General features: G+C 40.2%; 1 protein-coding gene across 4 annotated transcripts in view; it reads left to right on the top strand.

Moving 5' to 3' along the window:
• The first annotated feature begins 319 nt into the window (after nucleotides 1-319).
• Fhos (Formin homology 2 domain containing) overlaps nucleotides 320-17,423 on the top strand; it is a 323,913-nt gene continuing 306,809 nt past the window's right edge. For all 4 annotated transcript variants that reach the window (XR_011701761.1, XR_011701760.1, XM_071590659.1 and 1 more), the window contains exon 1: nucleotides 320-363. Coding sequence is in view for 2 of the 4 variants with exons in the window: in XM_071590659.1 (XP_071446760.1) it covers nucleotides 343-363 (21 nt within the window). In the remaining 2 variants the exon portion in view is untranslated. The remainder of the gene's footprint in view (nucleotides 364-17,423) is intronic.

Raw genomic sequence — 17,423 nt, 5'->3', positions numbered from 1 at the left:
GGGGAGGAGAATGAGCTTCCGGGATCGGAACGAAAGAAAGGGAGAGGAGGAGGGGGTGCGATGGAAGGTCTTTGATAGGGAGGCGAGGCGGGGAAGGAGAGTGGTGCCTTTAGGGGGGGAGTGATGGGGTCGAAGGGAGGAGGAGGAGGAGAGGGGTTCCACGGGGATGGAAATAGAAAGGAGAGAGGCGGCTGGCTAGAGACGGGAATTCCCCAAGGGGGTGGAGAGAGGGGGGTGGGAGAGAGTGAGGGGGGCGCGATTGAAAGAGAGAGAGAGGGAGGCTGGAGAGAAGGAGTCAAGACTGGCGGTCTAGAGGAGACCGCCCTCGGCTGAAAGGCGGACATGTCTTCCTTCAGGACTTACGTGAGTGCGAAAGTTGTTGTTTGTGCACACGCATCCTCCCTTGCAATTGCTTTTTCCCCGACTAACTCAACCGAGGGGGGGTGGGGGGATTCTCTGGCGTGAGGGCCGTGTATTTCATCCCGCCGGTTGTGACGCCGGGAGTGCGCTTACGAGAGCATCTGTCGCCGGGCGGATCGTTTTTCGCTACAGTTCGGCTGGGTCGGAGTGAAGGTGCGGTGCCGTGGTTCCCCCACCCCCCGGACTAACCCAAGCGCGACCTTTCGGCCCCCTGTACGCCCCTCGAGAGCGACAATGACCCGTGAGTGGTCCCCCTCCCTCCCCCCGCTGACCCCTTTCTCTGCCACGAGAGCGACCGGCCGGCGAATCCCTCGATGTGGGCGTGCGCGCGCGCCGCGGGTTGCCACCCCTGCCACACGCCTCGCACCCGCCAACCGTCGACGACGCCAATGAAAAGGGCCGCGATCTCTCGTGCCCCGGTGTGCATCCCCTGTGCGGGGATCGACGTCTTCGAGGGCGACCTCGGCACGCGCGTGTGGGTGTGCAGTGATGAATACCCCAAGTGTTTTTGACCTGGGCAGAGGATTTCCTGAATAAGTTTCCAGGTAGCCAGAAGAAGCGCTCGTATATTTTGACCATTCGACAAAGCCGAGTTGTGGTGGATTAGTCAAATCAAAAAAACGTTGCTTTTCGACGCAGAGGAAAGGCACTGAAACGATGACGCCGATTACGTTAAGGCTGCTCACGATATTTTAAAGGGTAGCGAATTACTCGCCCGATGAAAAAGTTTTTCACGGAGAGAGTAAGATTTATGTCATTTGCTGGCGACAAAATCTTCTCTCTGTCAGTGTCTTAAACTGTTATCCTTTGAGAAAAAATTTACTTGCTCTACTCGTGATTCTTGATAGAAACTTGATATATGCCGCATTAAACCGATAGCAATGTTCACAGGGCTCGGTAGACAAAATTTGGAAGCATCAAGAGATATGTATTATTTTGTGTCCAACGGTAGCGAGTGTGTGCATATGCTATTTCGATTTCTTGTACAAACAGGATTACTTGCTTATTTCGAGTAGATGTTGATGTCGTGCAGCAATCCAGCGCCGTCTATTGATATTAGATGAAAGCTTTGGTCAACAAATGAAGTCTAGTGACAAACAGAAATTCCGTAAATGCCATGCGAGCCATAAGAAGTGCAAATCTATGTTTTAAAAATCTACATCTGTGTTATATGTGTTATATATATATATATATATATATATATATATATATATATATATATCAACAGATACAGCACAACCACTTTCATTTTTTTAAATTGGGGAGACAGTGTCTATTGCAGAGGGAATCCTGTTCGGATATCCGGAGTTCACAACACGGAATATACGCAACTGGTCTCCTGACAGTATTTTCATTAAAAGGCAATCGTAGTTGCAGGGACCTTCCTCCGAAGTGACTGACGCTCTAATCCATTAAACGGAGACTTTTATAGTTTGTTTCAAATGTCACATATGTATTCCTTGCCTTTCGTATATCCTAATACTCTTCGTTTTTTAACAAAGCAACACGCCTGCTTTCGAGAATCATTCAAGTTGAAAATAATTGAAGATTATCAAACAAGTATTTTATTCCATTAATATTAAACTTATACACTCACTAATAGACAATTCCTCACATATTCCGAAAAAAAACTTCTCCGCATCCAATGAGAAATCGACTCCACGAGGGCTCAAAATTCGGAATAAATTTTTCAGATATTTTCGTTTCCCGCTATTGGATCGGATTCACTGTTTGTTTACCAGCAGAAGCCGCCTGACCCGGTGGTAAACCGGGAGTTTCTCGGTAGATTGTCATACAAGGGCCAAATTATCTGACGCGCCACCGTAAAAATTAGTTAACGCATGAGTCGTTCTAATTTCCCGGGACTATTTTCGTAGTCGGTTCACTCCTGCTCATTAGGCTGAAATATGACATTTTTTATGAATATCCCGTTCATCAAACTAGAAGTTATTTTTTCAAATCTTAAGGATCCTTTATATCAGCATTATTACCACTGTTGGCTTAATCATACCTTTAGATCCCGAGAATCAGATACTTAATTGATTCTTAGCAAAGAGATATTCAAAATTCAAATGTTATACTTAATTCCCAATGTTTCCGGCTAGAACGTGTTGCACCAAGAGTGCCGACTATGTTTGTTTCCCAAGGGCGGATGATTAAACCAAAATATTCAGCATGTAAATAATGTAAAATCTGCGTGTAACTGCTTAGCTTCACGTATCACATCAACCCAAACGAAATACTGTCAGGCTTATTCACTCGGTATCGTTTGCCATTAATCATTACCCTTTCTCTGTTGACTTGTATGACAAATGTAATAAAAAATTTTTATCATAATAAAATATTAAGTGACCCATCCATAAATTTCGCAATTCACAACATTTCCATGGACAACTTAAATTATGCGCAACTTTTCATCGCCAGAGTGTATAAAAGATTTCATTCAGTATTTCGCTCGAATAAATGTTGAACTCGGCACTATTTTTAATATTAGATTTCGAAAATTTGTTGATCATCAGCGTCCAAGAATCAAGGTTCACGTACATAGCAAAGCAAAACTAATGTCCTATCTTGAATATGAGGTCTTCTTATTTGAACTTGAACCTTTCCCTTGAGGAAAAAAACAGAATAATCCTGCCGATCAAATATAAATGCAGAATATATCTCAAAAATCATTAGTCAGTCATAAACTATAATCATTTAAACTACCTGAGAACTCTATTTTGTCAACTAGTCTCAAGAATCGTACTAATGTTTCGACATAACGGAAATATTCAGATGGTAGTTATTTTTAGAGTCAAAATTTAGTCTTCTCAGCCCATGGCCAGCGGGAATCGGATGGTTTTGCACTCACGCAGGTCAAAAGCTCTTTCCCTCCCCATCCTCCCTTCTGAACTCATTCCAAGCAAGTCTTCAAAATACGCAGTGCTACAAGAAAGAGGGAGGGACGACCAGCAATCGTCTTCCACAAAGAGAAAAGTGAAATGAAAACTACTATCATACGCTGATAATGATGAATAATGTTAAAAAAAAAACTTTGCAACTTCACATGAAAAAGTTAAAAACTATTGTTTAAACATTATTCATTTTGGAAAAATTCCACAAAGTTTCGCCTGAAAGTATTCATTGCTGCTAATGGTTACTTCCCTTTTTTGCCGCAGATAAATGAAACTTCCAATAGTGAAAGATATTTTCCTTAGATAGTATCTTATAATGGACAGAGAAGAGCAGAATGTAGTTACAGTGGTGCAGCTTTCGTTTGATTACGTGTGACCTATGAAAAAGAAAAAATATTGAAAGATGGACATCTTCAAACGAGAAAAATCGTCGTACTCATCAATGAAATATGATAGTTATCATCCCCAATTTTAATTTGCAGGGAGGGTCCCATTAACCAGGTTTCGGCCATCGCATTAGCACTACCTGACTAGTCTGGGTAAGAGGCACATTAAAACATTCCATAGGAGTGCTATAAAGTAGTAATAGGATCACAATCGCACGTTAAAAGATCCGCCCACATTGCGAACTGCAAAGTTTACAGAGGGTTCATGTATCCTGGCGTTGTCCAGGCACGGCAGTTTCTTTTGGCGAGGACCCACCTCCGCCTTCTAATAAATTTTGATCAACTTGACATTCGAGTCGTATTTTAAGATTTCGAAAGACAGCTTGCCTGCTTGCTCTGCGAGCGTAAACAAAGCTGACGCGCAGGCGCGGCTGGAAGAAAAAGAAAGGTGTGAGGCGTGAGGAAGGCAGCACTGACCCGAACACGTGCAATTGTCCATTTCTCTGCCGAGAGGCAAGCACGGCTGCAAAAAAACCTCCGCTCCGTCTTTTAGGGTACTTTGGAGGCTTCGTCAAAAGCGCTCATTGGTTTGCGTCCGCCAGCATTTCCTTGTGCAACAGAGAGCAAGTAATGAACATAAAAAAGGCCTCTTTGCTATGAATAGGTCATTGAATTGATTTCTCCTTTGCTGTTTCCTCGCGAGCAATATGTCGATATTGGGGGAATGTTCACACAACTACAAGTGTTTAACGGTTGACTGGGGGGATCGAGATGGTGCAGGGGCTAACGTACTGGCTTCCCACCCTGAGGGCGCGGGTTCAAATCCCGGCGGTGTTGAATATTTTTCAGAGGTATCTCGATCCCTACTTGAGGTGCTTTGTGGAGGGCACTTTGAGTGAGTACGCTGTCCGTCGGATGGGACGTTAAGCCGCGGACCCCTTGGCGCCTTTCGTAAAGAGTAGGCTAATGCCGACGCCGGGTTTCTCTCCACCCTTCATCCTTTCCTGTCCTTCCCCTATGGCGCAAATGACCTTAGCTGTCGGTCGCCTCCCCTCAAAACTACTACTACTACGGTTGACTGAACCTATAGCATGTTAAATTTGCGTAAACTACTTCAATTAAACGAATACTGTTTTCAAGTGCATGTTCTTGAAAACATAACCCAAAGCATGTCCAGAGAGCGTAAACTCTTCCTAATATTTCTTTCAACTAGCATCATAAACTTGCATGAATTTAAGTGCCTATGTTGTTTCGTTTTGGTAAAAAGTGAAATTTCATTTTCCATACTGCATCATTGATTTCTCTCAGTGATAGGAGATATTTTCAGCTAATGCATGATACTACATGTATTAAATACTTAAATATGGGAGGACATTGGGCAAGCTTTTGAAAAAAGTGATCGAGTTATCTTGCTGTGATGCTAATCATTCGAGTTTTAGCGATCATGCCAACGACTGCGCTCAATGCAAAAGTTTGGTCGTCTTTCTGTTGGAGGTGCCTTTCTTTAACAAACAATATTCAGTTATTATCTTGATTTTCTGCTCACTCCTCATCTTCTACCTACATATGTGCACAGTCTAATAATTATATTATAATTATTTAAATACTCTAACATTAGGCAAAAAAGGTGGAAATGGTGTTGTGATTCACCCTTATAATGAATAAGAACATATATATGAAACAGAATGCATTTAAGAGTAATGGCACTTAAAGATTCTCGAATTTCCCAATCGTACCTGTACCATCACATATGGCCCAGGTTACACTATACAAAACAAAGCACCGTCCAATAAAAGATAATTTATTCGCTAAATATAATATAATTTATTCGCCAGTTGACATTTTGTTTCCTATGGAATTGCTTTGACTATAGTTTCAAGGTGTTACTATTGGGATTGAAATGGCTAATGAAACGGTTTATGCATGATTAATTTGTAAAATGGAAGATGTGGAGCTATTGGCTGTTAAAGTAATAATCTCAAGAAAGAAGATCCTAAGGCCAATAAAAATAATTAAGAAGAAACTCCTATACCGGTATTTCGGTCACACAGGTGACCATCAACGGGGAGAAAATCAAATAGGGCACTTGAACTAAGAAGAGGAATGTGCACAGGCACCGTCCAAAGTCAAGTGGGTGTTCAGGTCGGGGGGTGAGGTATATATACCTGGAGGGGCAAGGGGGGAGGGGTTAAGTGATGGTCCGTAGGTGGGGGGGAGTTTGTTGAGGTCACGTGGGAAGGAGTGGGGGAAGAGTGGCGGATATTAGGAGGGGGCTGTCTGTTTCTGAAATGACTAACAAAATTAAAAAGTGAACTGTTGATGATGCCTGGTTCATTGTTCATAAGTTTATTCTTGTTTAAGTGTATGTGTAAGCTCTCACAGGCATCGAGTTTATAGTGTTGTATCGGTTTTAATAATGTTAAGTCGTTGGGAGTGATAGAGTGTTCCGTTTCAAAAATGTGTTTGGCGACCGCTGATCTATCGAAACGTCCGTTCTTAAAGTGTCCTATGTGTTCCTTGAATCTGATTTTGGGATTACGTTTGGTCTGTCCAATGTAGGAGAGTTGGCAGTGTGAGCAAGTAATTTCGTAAATACCTGATTTGTCTAACTGTGGTGTTATGTCTTTCGGGTTCCCTAAACACGTAAGAAGAGTGTTACGGTTCGCGTAAGTGACATTGGTACCAATTTGTTTAAAAACCTTATCAAGGCCTCGGGTTAATGTGGGGAAGAAAGGTAATGCGATAAATTCATTATTGTTGTCTTTCCGTTGTGGTAGAAGTGTAGTATGTTTATTGGCAATGGCATGGGCCCCACATTCACATGAGAAGCACGTTTTAAATTGTGGGGCCCATGCCAATATGGAACGGTTTTCCGTTTTTAAGGTGAAACGTAATTTTTTGTCAATGATTGTAGTACAGTGATTGAGTGCGGTTTTTGTGTCTGTAATCATTTTATTGAGTGGGTTCTTATGTATTTTAATGTATGGGCCTTCTGCGATTGTGTTTTCGGTGCGTTCAATGTAATCAGCTTTGTCGAGTATAACTGTGGTGTTACCTTTGTCAGCCTTAATGTAATAACAGTCTTTATTTCTAAGTTCCTTTATGAGTGCGCGTTCTAACGGGTCGCTATGCGGTCTAGTGTTAAGTTTGGTGCTGTTGCGTTCCAACTGTAATTGGCAGGCATGTCTTACGAATTGTTTCTCGGATTCTTTAAGGTGTTTAATGTGCGATTCTATGTCCACAACTAAATCTTCGGTGGGGGGATATTTGTATGGGAGGCAATGTTTTAGGCCTTTGTTCAAAATGTTGTTTTCTTCATCAGTGAAATGTTTGGAGGAAAGGTTTAAGATGAAATTTCTTACGGGATTAGGTTTACTTTCAGGAAAAGGACTATTTTTGTGAATAGCTTGGAATTTGCGGTCTAAAGTTTTAAGTTTTTTATGCAGTCTGTGTTGGTTTACTGTGTCCATGTTTAGAAGTCTTTCGTTAAATGTCTGTAGTTGTATGAAATTTAAGTGTTTCGTGATCTTCAGGTGTAGATTATAAGTCTGAGTTTCGGTGTGTGCAAGTTTAGCGTATTTTTGTTTGATTTCTGTGTTTAACCAATGTTTTTTCGCTAAGAGGATAGCTTTCGAGGCGTTAAGGTTGTTTCTAGGAGCAGTGATTTTCATGAATTTAGGAAATACGTTGTGTTTCTTGCAACGTTTTAGGAAGTGAATATCGGCAGTGGTTGTGTGCGATTTGAATCTGAGGGTTTGTAATAAGTTGAGCTCCTTAGGCTGGAGGGCCATATTCAAAATGGAAGATGTGGAGCTATTGGCTGTTAAAGTAATAATCTCAAGAAAGAAGATCCTAAGGGAATTTTACAAACAAACGCAAGGCACAGCTATGGGAAATCCTCTTTCCTGCTTTGTCGCTAACATCTTCCTACATTACTTTGAAAAAGACTGTAAACACACGTTTGACTATTTCCCCAACATTTGGCTTAGATACGTAGACGACATTTTTGCCATTTTTGACACCAGCAAGTGTGACATAAATGACTTTTTGGACCGGCTGAACAAAAAACACAATTCCATAAAATTCACCTTTGAAGTCGAACAACATAACTCACTGCCTTTCTTGGACATACTAGTAATTAAAAACCATGAGGGCTTAGAGTTTGACATTTTTAGAAAAAAGACCCACACCGACAACTACATCAAAGCAGATTCACACCACCCCTTTCAACAAAAAATGGCAGCTTTTAATTTTCTCATACACAGACTACTGACGACACCACTCAACAAACAACGCTATTTCAAAGAGTTGGAAAACATCAAACAAATAGCCATTAACAACGGATACACACCCCAAATTATAGACAAATTAGTTAGAAACAAAAAAAGAAAACTTGCCAATAAACATACTACACTTCTACCACAACGGAAAGACAACAATAATAAATTTATCGCATTACCTTTCTTCCCCACATTAACCCGAGGCCTTGATAAGGTCTTTAAACAAATTGGTACCAATGTCACTTACGCGAACCGTAACACTCTTCTTACGTGTTTAGGGAACCCGAAAGACATAACACCACAGTTAGACAAATCAGGTATTTACGAAATTACTTGCTCACACTGCCAACTCTCCTACATTGGACAGACCAAACGTAATCCCAAAATCAGATTCAAGGAACACATAGGACACTTTAAGAACGGACGTTTCGATAGATCAGCGGTCGCCAAACACATTTTTGAAACGGAACACTCTATCACTCCCAACGACTTAACATTATTAAAACCGATACAACACTATAAACTCGATGCCTGTGAGAGCTTACACATACACTTAAACAAGAATAAACTTATGAACAATGAACCAGGCATCATCAACAGTTCACTTTTTAATTTTGTTAGTCATTTCAGAAACAGACAGCCCCCTCCTAATATCCGCCACTCTTCCCCCACTCCTTCCCACGTGACCTCAACAAACTCCCCCCCACCTACGGACCATCACTTAACCCCTCCCCCCTTGCCCCTCCAGGTATATATACCTCACCCCCCGACCTGAACACCCACTTGACTTTGGACGGTGCCTGTGCACATTCCTCTTCTTAGTTCAAGTGCCCTATTTGATTTTCTCCCCGTTGATGGTCACCTGTGTGACCGAAATACCGGTATAGGAGTTTCTTCTTAATTATTTTTATTGGCCTTAGGATCTTCTTTCTTGAGATTATTAATTTGTAAAAGGTAATACCTTTTTAATTTCACAATACACTGTCATAAAAAATATTCCGTGCCGTAACTTAACAAACCATGATACGAAACATTAAGCAAGTGTATTGTAAATGGTTTTTTAATATCAGGGTAAGCTGCTGTGGTCAAGTTTTCCGTCGGAACATTCATTATTCCAACGGATGCTGAAGTACTGAAGTATCAAACAAAAAGCCAAATCCTAGAGTTTTGGCATCACCCAAAAGAACAAATTGAGTGGCTTCAGGCGTGATGTGGTGGAAGTCGAACATAATGAATAACTGATTGAAACACTTTTCCATTTGATAAAAATATTTTTATTTACGACCGGGTTTCGATGTATTACATCATCATGATGACCTGATGATGATGTAATACATCGAAACCCGGTCGTAAATAAAAATATTTTTATCAAGTGGAAAAGTGCTTCAATCAGTTATTCACCCAAAAGAAGGCTCGATAATTCTGAATACACTTTGTTCAACTAAATAATGCTCCGAGTTTGCATCCCCACTCAAACATACATATACATCAAAGTTTAATCCTCATGACTCTAAAAAATTCACTTTTCTTTATTATTAATACGACATCAGCAAGATTGAAAATATAAATTATTTGATCAGTAATCAAGATTTATTTTTTTTAACATAAGTCAGCGCACTCAAGCTAACTTCAATCCTGTAAGTAATAACTCGACTCTAAACAAGAAGACTTGACTAAAACCAAATAATCGTACTTACCATTCAGTTATTTATTCAAATGTAAAACTTCCCATTCACATTTGATGAAAATGATACCATGATCACTTTAAGTGAACTGGAAAGTATAAAGGATCAATCAACTCTTCCCAAACCAAGCAAAGGGTACAGAGTCTAGGGCTTAAAATGCATTATCTTATCATCATCAGGATTTCAATCCTAAGATTGATTTACTGCAGTCCTCCATTCTACTCTATTTAGTCTTAATTCTCTCGCCCTCTGATAGGTTCCCTGTTTTACGTCCTTCTTGATTTGCCCTATGCACTTGTCTCTTGGCCCTCCTCGCGGGATCTTTCCTTCAACTTTCCCTCCTCTGTATGTTTCTAACTAATCCATTATGCCTCAAGATGCGTCCAATCCATCTAGTTCTTCTTTGCAGTAGAAATCTCTACATGGTCCTTTCCTCTTCTGTTCCTCTATGTATATACTTCATCATTCCTCACTCTATCTGTCCATTTAATATTCAGCATTCTCCTCTAGCACCATGTTTCAAATACTTCTTTTCTTAGTTGGTCCACTTTTCCATGTCTCCGATGCGTATAGGGCCATGCTCCACATGAGCGTTTTGACGAATTGCTTCCTTGTTTGCAATCTTATGTCCTTTGAACATAGCAGTTGCCTCTTCTCAATGAACGCCTTCTTTGCTTGAGCTATTCTTCGCTCGATGTCGGTCGAGCTTCTTTCATCCCAAGTTACACTGCTGCCCAAGTAGATGAAAGATTCCACTTGCTATATGCATTATGAATTTATTATCTAAAGCTGTGACTCTTCTGCATCTACATCTACATCTACTTAATACCCTGCAAGCCGCCGCAAGGGCGTGTGGCGGGGGGTGTCAGGAAACCACCCGTAATTTAGAAAAGAAAAAAAACCGCATGCAATAACCACAAAATAAAAACATGGCATACATTCATGCATGAACACTTACACCCCACACACATGCAAACACTCAAACTACATCTTACATGCACATGCACCTGAAAGTATACCTAACAGCTATGTAGTGTTTCACTTTGCTTCGACTTGTAAATTCAATGTTTTCAATATTTCTAAAGTGACTTCGGTTTCTTACTATTATGATTTCTGATTGTTCGGGGAAAGAATGAGTATTCGTACCGATCTGTCTTAGAATCTATCTCCCTTAGTTTATCTTTGTGGTCTGATCTACCTAAGTGGTGTGGGGCCATTATAATTCCTTCAGCGTCATAGTTAAACTCGTTTGCTCTGAACCTTTCTAAAAGTCTAAGCCTCGCTTGTTCTCTCCGCACTTCAAGTGGTTCCCAGCCTAAATCCCCTAAGAGACCTGTCACACTTGTGTTCTTATCATAACAATTTTTAACGAATCTAGCGGATTTTCTCTGGACTTTATCTAATTCTTTTTGCCAAATTTTCTCCCAAGGATTCCAAATACTTGCGGCATATTCCAAATGAGGTCTAACTAGAGCAAAATACCACCTCTCTTTAACTTTTTCATTACATATCCCCACCACCCGTTTTATGAAGCCAAGTTTCTTTAAAGTTGATCCGCATATTGCCCTGATATGTGCTCCCCATGAAAGGCGTGGTGTTAGAACAACCCCAAAATATTTAACTTGATATGCCGTAGTCAATACTGAACCCTCTACTTATTTTGTAGTTTATATCCTGTTCCTCGCTTCCTGTGTTCCAAAATTTCAAAACTGCGCATTTATCTATATTAAGTGTTAATCCCCATTTATTGCACCATTCAGAGATATATTCTAAGTCTATAGAGAGTAGCTCGCGATCTAGTTGGCTCCTTATTTCCCTGTATACCACCGTGTCGTCAGTAAATAACCTCAGATTGATACCAACGTGTGTGCTTAAGTCATTAATGTATATTAAAAACAGAAGAGGCCCTATTACACTTCCCTGGGGGACGCCGGAGTTACATCTCTATCCGTTGAGCACAACCCGTCTATGACTACTATTTGTTTGCAGTTTGACAAGAGGTCTCAAATCCAATTAATTATTTTCTCGTTGATCCCATAGTATTTAAGTTTATGTGCTTAAGCCTTGCGAAATAACGTGCATCCACAACCAGCTCTTTCCTTGGTGAAGGAGGACACTCAGCTTTTCCACATAGAATACTTTTATTACAACCTAGATTTCATGACTGCGCCACATATTAAGGACCTTGAACGATAAGGGACCAGAATGACATTGTCGACCCCTTTAGGGTAAAAATTTGTCACATGTGTATTCAACCCCTTTCATGCACCCTATCGGTGGCTTGCAGGGTAATAAAATATCTAATATATCTTCCTGAAAAATGTAATTGGCATTATTCTTACTAAGAAATTAAAATGCAAATGACTTCGTTTTGAAACATTTATTTATTCAGATCAAAAAGGATATGTATTGATAACAAACATTTGATTATAATACACAATGTAATTCGATAAGTCGACGCAAAATATTTTATTTACAGGATTAATCAATAATTAGAATGATATCCATAACTTCCAGTGAATTCAGGACCGCGGTAATTCTCTTCGTAGTGTTTCATCATATCAGCGAGATGAAGCTGCTTCATTCGTAGCTCATGTTCGAGATCATATAATTCTCTGGAGCGCAATTCCTTTATTGCCCTCACATATCTTCTAGTCTCATACAAATCCAGCATCCCCTTTTCGATCAAATTTAGAAGATACACATTTCGACGCTCCAATTCATCCAGCTTATTCAAGAGTGCTGTAACATGTCTTGCCAATGCTCTATCGTTTTCATGCATTGCCTGCTCCCGTGCCGTCTTTGCCATTTCGTATGACCACCGCGCCCATTGATATTTCGTTTGAGCACGGCTTAAATCTTGATCAACATTTTCCCTCATTGAGGCCAGTCTCTGGTTGAAATAAGCATTGCCATCAGCCTGAAGTTGTTTCTTTGCACGTTTAATGATTTCTTGAACATGTCTTGTCTATTAAAGGAAGAGGCCGATGCTTAGAAATGGTGCTTCGTTAATATTAAATTATCAAATGCAAATGAAATGAAAAAGTAAATTTAAAGAGGTAACTCTATTGAAATACTGTTTATTATCCTCCATAATGCTATTCTCATGAATATTGATTGTCTACCTTTTATGTAAATGGCATGAATTTAATGATAAAAAGAATAAGAATAAGTTCACGCGGAGGGAAGAAAATTGTCGAGGACATGACAATGGGTGGTAGTGCGTATATAATGACAATATGCGGAGCATTGCAAACGGTAGTGTCATTTAAATTTCAGATACCATACCTCAGTGGATTGACCTCTTCTCATGTCTTGAGGTGCAGTAGCGGGAATCCATTGTTGCTGTGTTGCTCCAGCCCTTGCTTGTTGCCAGTAAATAGGATTCTGCTCAGAACGGCTTGGCTTTCGTCTCGCCGCATTTCTCCTCGCGTTCTCTCCAACTCTTTCTTGGATTGTGTGCGGACCCCCTCTTCGCATGTCGTCACCAGCACCTCCTGACATGCTCACGAAGCCGTAAGCACCCGGCCGCTCAGGGATGGCTCTGGTCGCAACGTATAGTCGGCCATCTTTTGAGATGTGACTGAACTGGGGATCCTTTGGATGGTCTGCAGGCGATGGCTCGCCTCCTTCGATCAGTCTTGTGACCCAGTCCGGAATTTTGAAGGCGCATTCCTCTCCGGGTTGACTTTCTTCAACCGGATGGTCCTCCCAGTTGAAGCGGGTAACGGTTGGCGCTGGTGGGAGCGCCTCGTGCCCTTTCGGGGGACTATTGAGGTATATTCCCCTTAGATTCCCTTGAGTCATATCCAGTAGGATGTTGACGAAGTGCACGTTTCTGATCCTCATCTCCGCTAAGCTGCGGGGTTTTGATCGGATCAAGAACTTGATCCATGCGCCCGCTTGTTTGCGCAGGGGTTTGGGAAGCTTATCGAGAGCCTTTTCTGCATGAGTAAGGCAGAAGAAATAATCATCCATGATTCTTTCATCTCCCGAAAATCGCTTTCCGTAGGGAGCACCTCTTCCTTTGCAGGATGCCATTATAGCAATTGTACTAGTCAAGCACTAAATATTACATAAAGTGATAAAGAGGACCGAAAAGTTAATTGATCTTCACAACTTCACCACTAGTAGCTTTTTGAGTATCGGTAACTATACATATATATATATATATATATATATATATATATATATATATATATATATTGGCGGTAGCATTGTTGCGATATCTCCTTGGTTGCAATTGTTATTGTTTCCGTAAACATACATAAATGGACGCGTCAAAATAAATAAATAAAATACATAAATAATTTAATTAAAACCAATCAACGAAAATCCCGCATCCAACATTCAAGATATAGTCATACCCCCTTTTTATATTAGAAGGGCCGACCAATGCCTCAAAATGAGAGAGTTAGATACTCGATATATATTCAACTATTTGTTATTCCCGCACATTATTCCCGACTGCAATAAATCGGGTAAAAATAAGATAGTAAAAGATACTTGATGTTGAAAGTATGGATACACATTATTAAATTTCCGAAAGAGATTTTTGAAAGTTTAATTTAGTATATCACTATTTTCGACGGCGGGAACCTATTATTTATTTAGGTATTCCCCCTTTTTACAGGATAAAACTCCACAAACCTATCTCCTTAGTTGTATGTACCCTTAATTCCTGTATTTTTATTGACATGGCCTGTACATTTTCACCATCAATGCTATAGGAACATCCTTCAAATTTATGCAATCTGTAATTTAACCTTCGCTCCGTGTGTGATTCCCAGCCAAGCTGCGTTAATAGTTTGCATACGCTACTAAGTTTATGTTTACAGAAATTTACAACGTACTTCAATTTTATCAATCAATCACACATTATAATAATCCCATATACATGGAGCATATGGCAAATGCACACACACCAGCAAAAGGCAAAAATTCTTTATTGCCCTTAAATTATATTTAATCTTCTTTAACATCCTATTGTTTTTAGCTTAACCACACATTACCCATATGTATTTCACCCAGAAAAGGTCGTGAGCGAGACTGACGCCTAGGTAATTCATCAAAACTATTTAATGGAATTCTAATTACCAAATGTCGCACCGGCGATGTAAATAATTATGGTCATCAAATAAAGCTGCTGTATCCTCGGGAATACGGACATCTCTGTAAATCTCTCCTTTGTCGGAAAATAAACGCATCTTACTTATGACTCCGGAGTCAATGTCGTTAACGTCAAGTGGGAATAAAAGAGGTCCGATGAACCTTTCATGGGGAACACCTGAAGTACCTTCTAATGCATTTGAGCAAACGCCATCTATGACTACGTATGGGAAGGGTAGTATCGTTCCTTTAATGTAGTTTTAATGCAGTCACAAGTTAGTTTTATTAAATTGGCGTATTTTCATACTTTTTATTTTTGTCACTGATTGTGCGAGGAAAGAACAATTTTTTAATTTTGAAAAATAGGGCACATTAATTAATGTTGGGTCACTGCAACCCTATTCGGTAAATGAAATGAACACTATCCTATGTGCCAGTAAGGTTAGTGTTCCACCCTTCCTCTGCTCCGCCATTCCCTTCTCCATTAAGTTCTGATGGTTTCATGCGAACGGTTCAATGTTTGTCCCTACGTGAATTATGACAACACTTTCATCACCATCACTAGCCATATTAGCTATTTTATTGTCCAATCGTTCCACTCTTATCCCCAAAAAACACTGAACGCTTTCATTGATACTTCCGCCACAATCTCTGACAAAACGTAGTATGGAGCACCAAATATTTTCACTTTGGGTGACCCTGGATCACCAAGAGACGTCCCCTCCCTTGACACTGTGACCTCCCTCATTGGAATCACTTCCCTCCTCGGTCTCGCATTTATCCTATACTTCCTTCCATCTCCTCCCTTCTTTGGCTGCTCTCTCCGTAGGATACTTTCCCGTATTCCTCCAGCCCAATCGGCATCCGCGTCACATGAGCTTGTATCACTTCTGGTCGGTCTTAAATCTTCCGGTTTCCTCTTATCATACCTTCGGACTAAGTGGGGATCATCTTCGACTTGCTGTTTCACCTGCCGCCTCATCTCTGTTAATGATGCTTCCAGTTCCTCCTTTTCAGCGGAAAGGCTGAAAATTGTCTTACGAGCGATGTTTAAATCCGCTTGCAGATTTTCAATTACCTCCTCTTTTTCTTCTAAACCTCCTCGATTCTTCTGACTTTCACACTTACTGCACTGCCAATTGTCACTCACGCAATCCTCCAGTTTACTCTTAGAGCAATTGAAGTGGTACCAAGAGCAACACCCACTACACTGGACTACAGTTCTCAATTTTCTACGGCAAATAATACACTTTACATCCACCATTTCGCCCTTTCCCATTTCGCCCACAGGAGTGTTCCTTCTAGCGGTCGCTAATGCTTTGCTTTGAAACACGACCGTCTCCCTCGAGGGTCCGTGAGTGAGTGAATGAAAAACTCTTTCAATTGCTTTAATGAAAAATTGTTTTATATACTGCAATGTTATTAAGATAAAGTGAAGTAATCAAAATAAATCATTAAACCTGTTCAATCATTATAAATATGGTTATTCTGAAAAGGTAATTTAATTTATATTCAATACAAATTGAAATATATAAAAATATAATACGAATATATATTTAAGTTCTGCAGTTAATCCAGCACTCAGGTTTCTATAATGTATAAGCTCCGCCTTATGAATTATTAGGAATATTCCTCAATAAAGTTACCTTTCAAAAACATGTTTTACCAAGATTCGGCCATATTAAAATCAAGACCAAAATTCAACACAGCCCTCTGCTTCCAAGAAAAAAGATACGACTTTTACGTATCAGAGATGCACATTTTCTTTTTCACTGAAAACAAAGAGACCTTAGGGGATTTTCAAGTGAAATATTACATTGTATATACCTTCAATATACTTAGCATGTATATAATCACACAAGGTCGTACTCGCGAGTTTCGAGTGATCAAATTTTTTAAAATATTTTTTCGGAAAGTACTATGTCGCTATTTCAATCGGCTGAATTTCCATAAAATATGCCAATGAGTGATAGAGATTATTTATTAAATTATTTTCCAAGTATAATAAAATAAAATACAGTAAATGTAATAAATAGATAAAGAACGTACTACGGCCGAGTGCATGGAAAGAAAGTAAAACCCAAAGCCGTACACTACGGCTTTGGGTTTTACTTTCTTTCCACAGTAAATGTAGTTTGGTCATTAGCGATCCTAACTGACTTAACGAGCTCGCCGCCCACTTTAATTCCTACCTCAAGTTCTTTCCATGCCTCTACAATCATATTCTCTACATATACTTTGAACAGCAACGGTGATAATGGGCATTCATAACTTGCAACTATTCCTAGCACTGCCCATCCGTACTCTCCGTTCCCCATACGCACCTGAGCAGTATGAGACATGTACAGGCTGAGGATTAGCCTCCTGTCCCTCCAATCTATTCCTATTTCCTTCAATATACTCATTAGTTTTCCCCAATTCACCCTATCAAGCGCCTTTTAGAAATCTACGAAACTGGCAAATACGTCCTCATTGTATTCTATATTCCTCTCGATTAGTGTTCTCAATATTGCGAGGGAATTTCGCGTTCCTTTCCCCATCCTAAGCCCAAACTGATCATCCCCTAAGTAACGAATTTCCTTGCTCTCCATCCTTCGTAGATGATTCTAAATACCAGTTCAGCTGCATGGGAAATGTACGGCGATT

Source organism: Hetaerina americana, unplaced genomic scaffold, assembly GCF_022747635.1.
Source record: "Hetaerina americana unplaced genomic scaffold, ioHetAmer1.1.p SCAF_4, whole genome shotgun sequence".
NCBI classification, from domain to species: domain Eukaryota; kingdom Metazoa; phylum Arthropoda; class Insecta; order Odonata; family Calopterygidae; genus Hetaerina; species Hetaerina americana.
The sequence above is the reverse complement of the archived record's forward strand: the minus strand, read 5'-3'. Positions and strand labels throughout refer to the sequence as shown.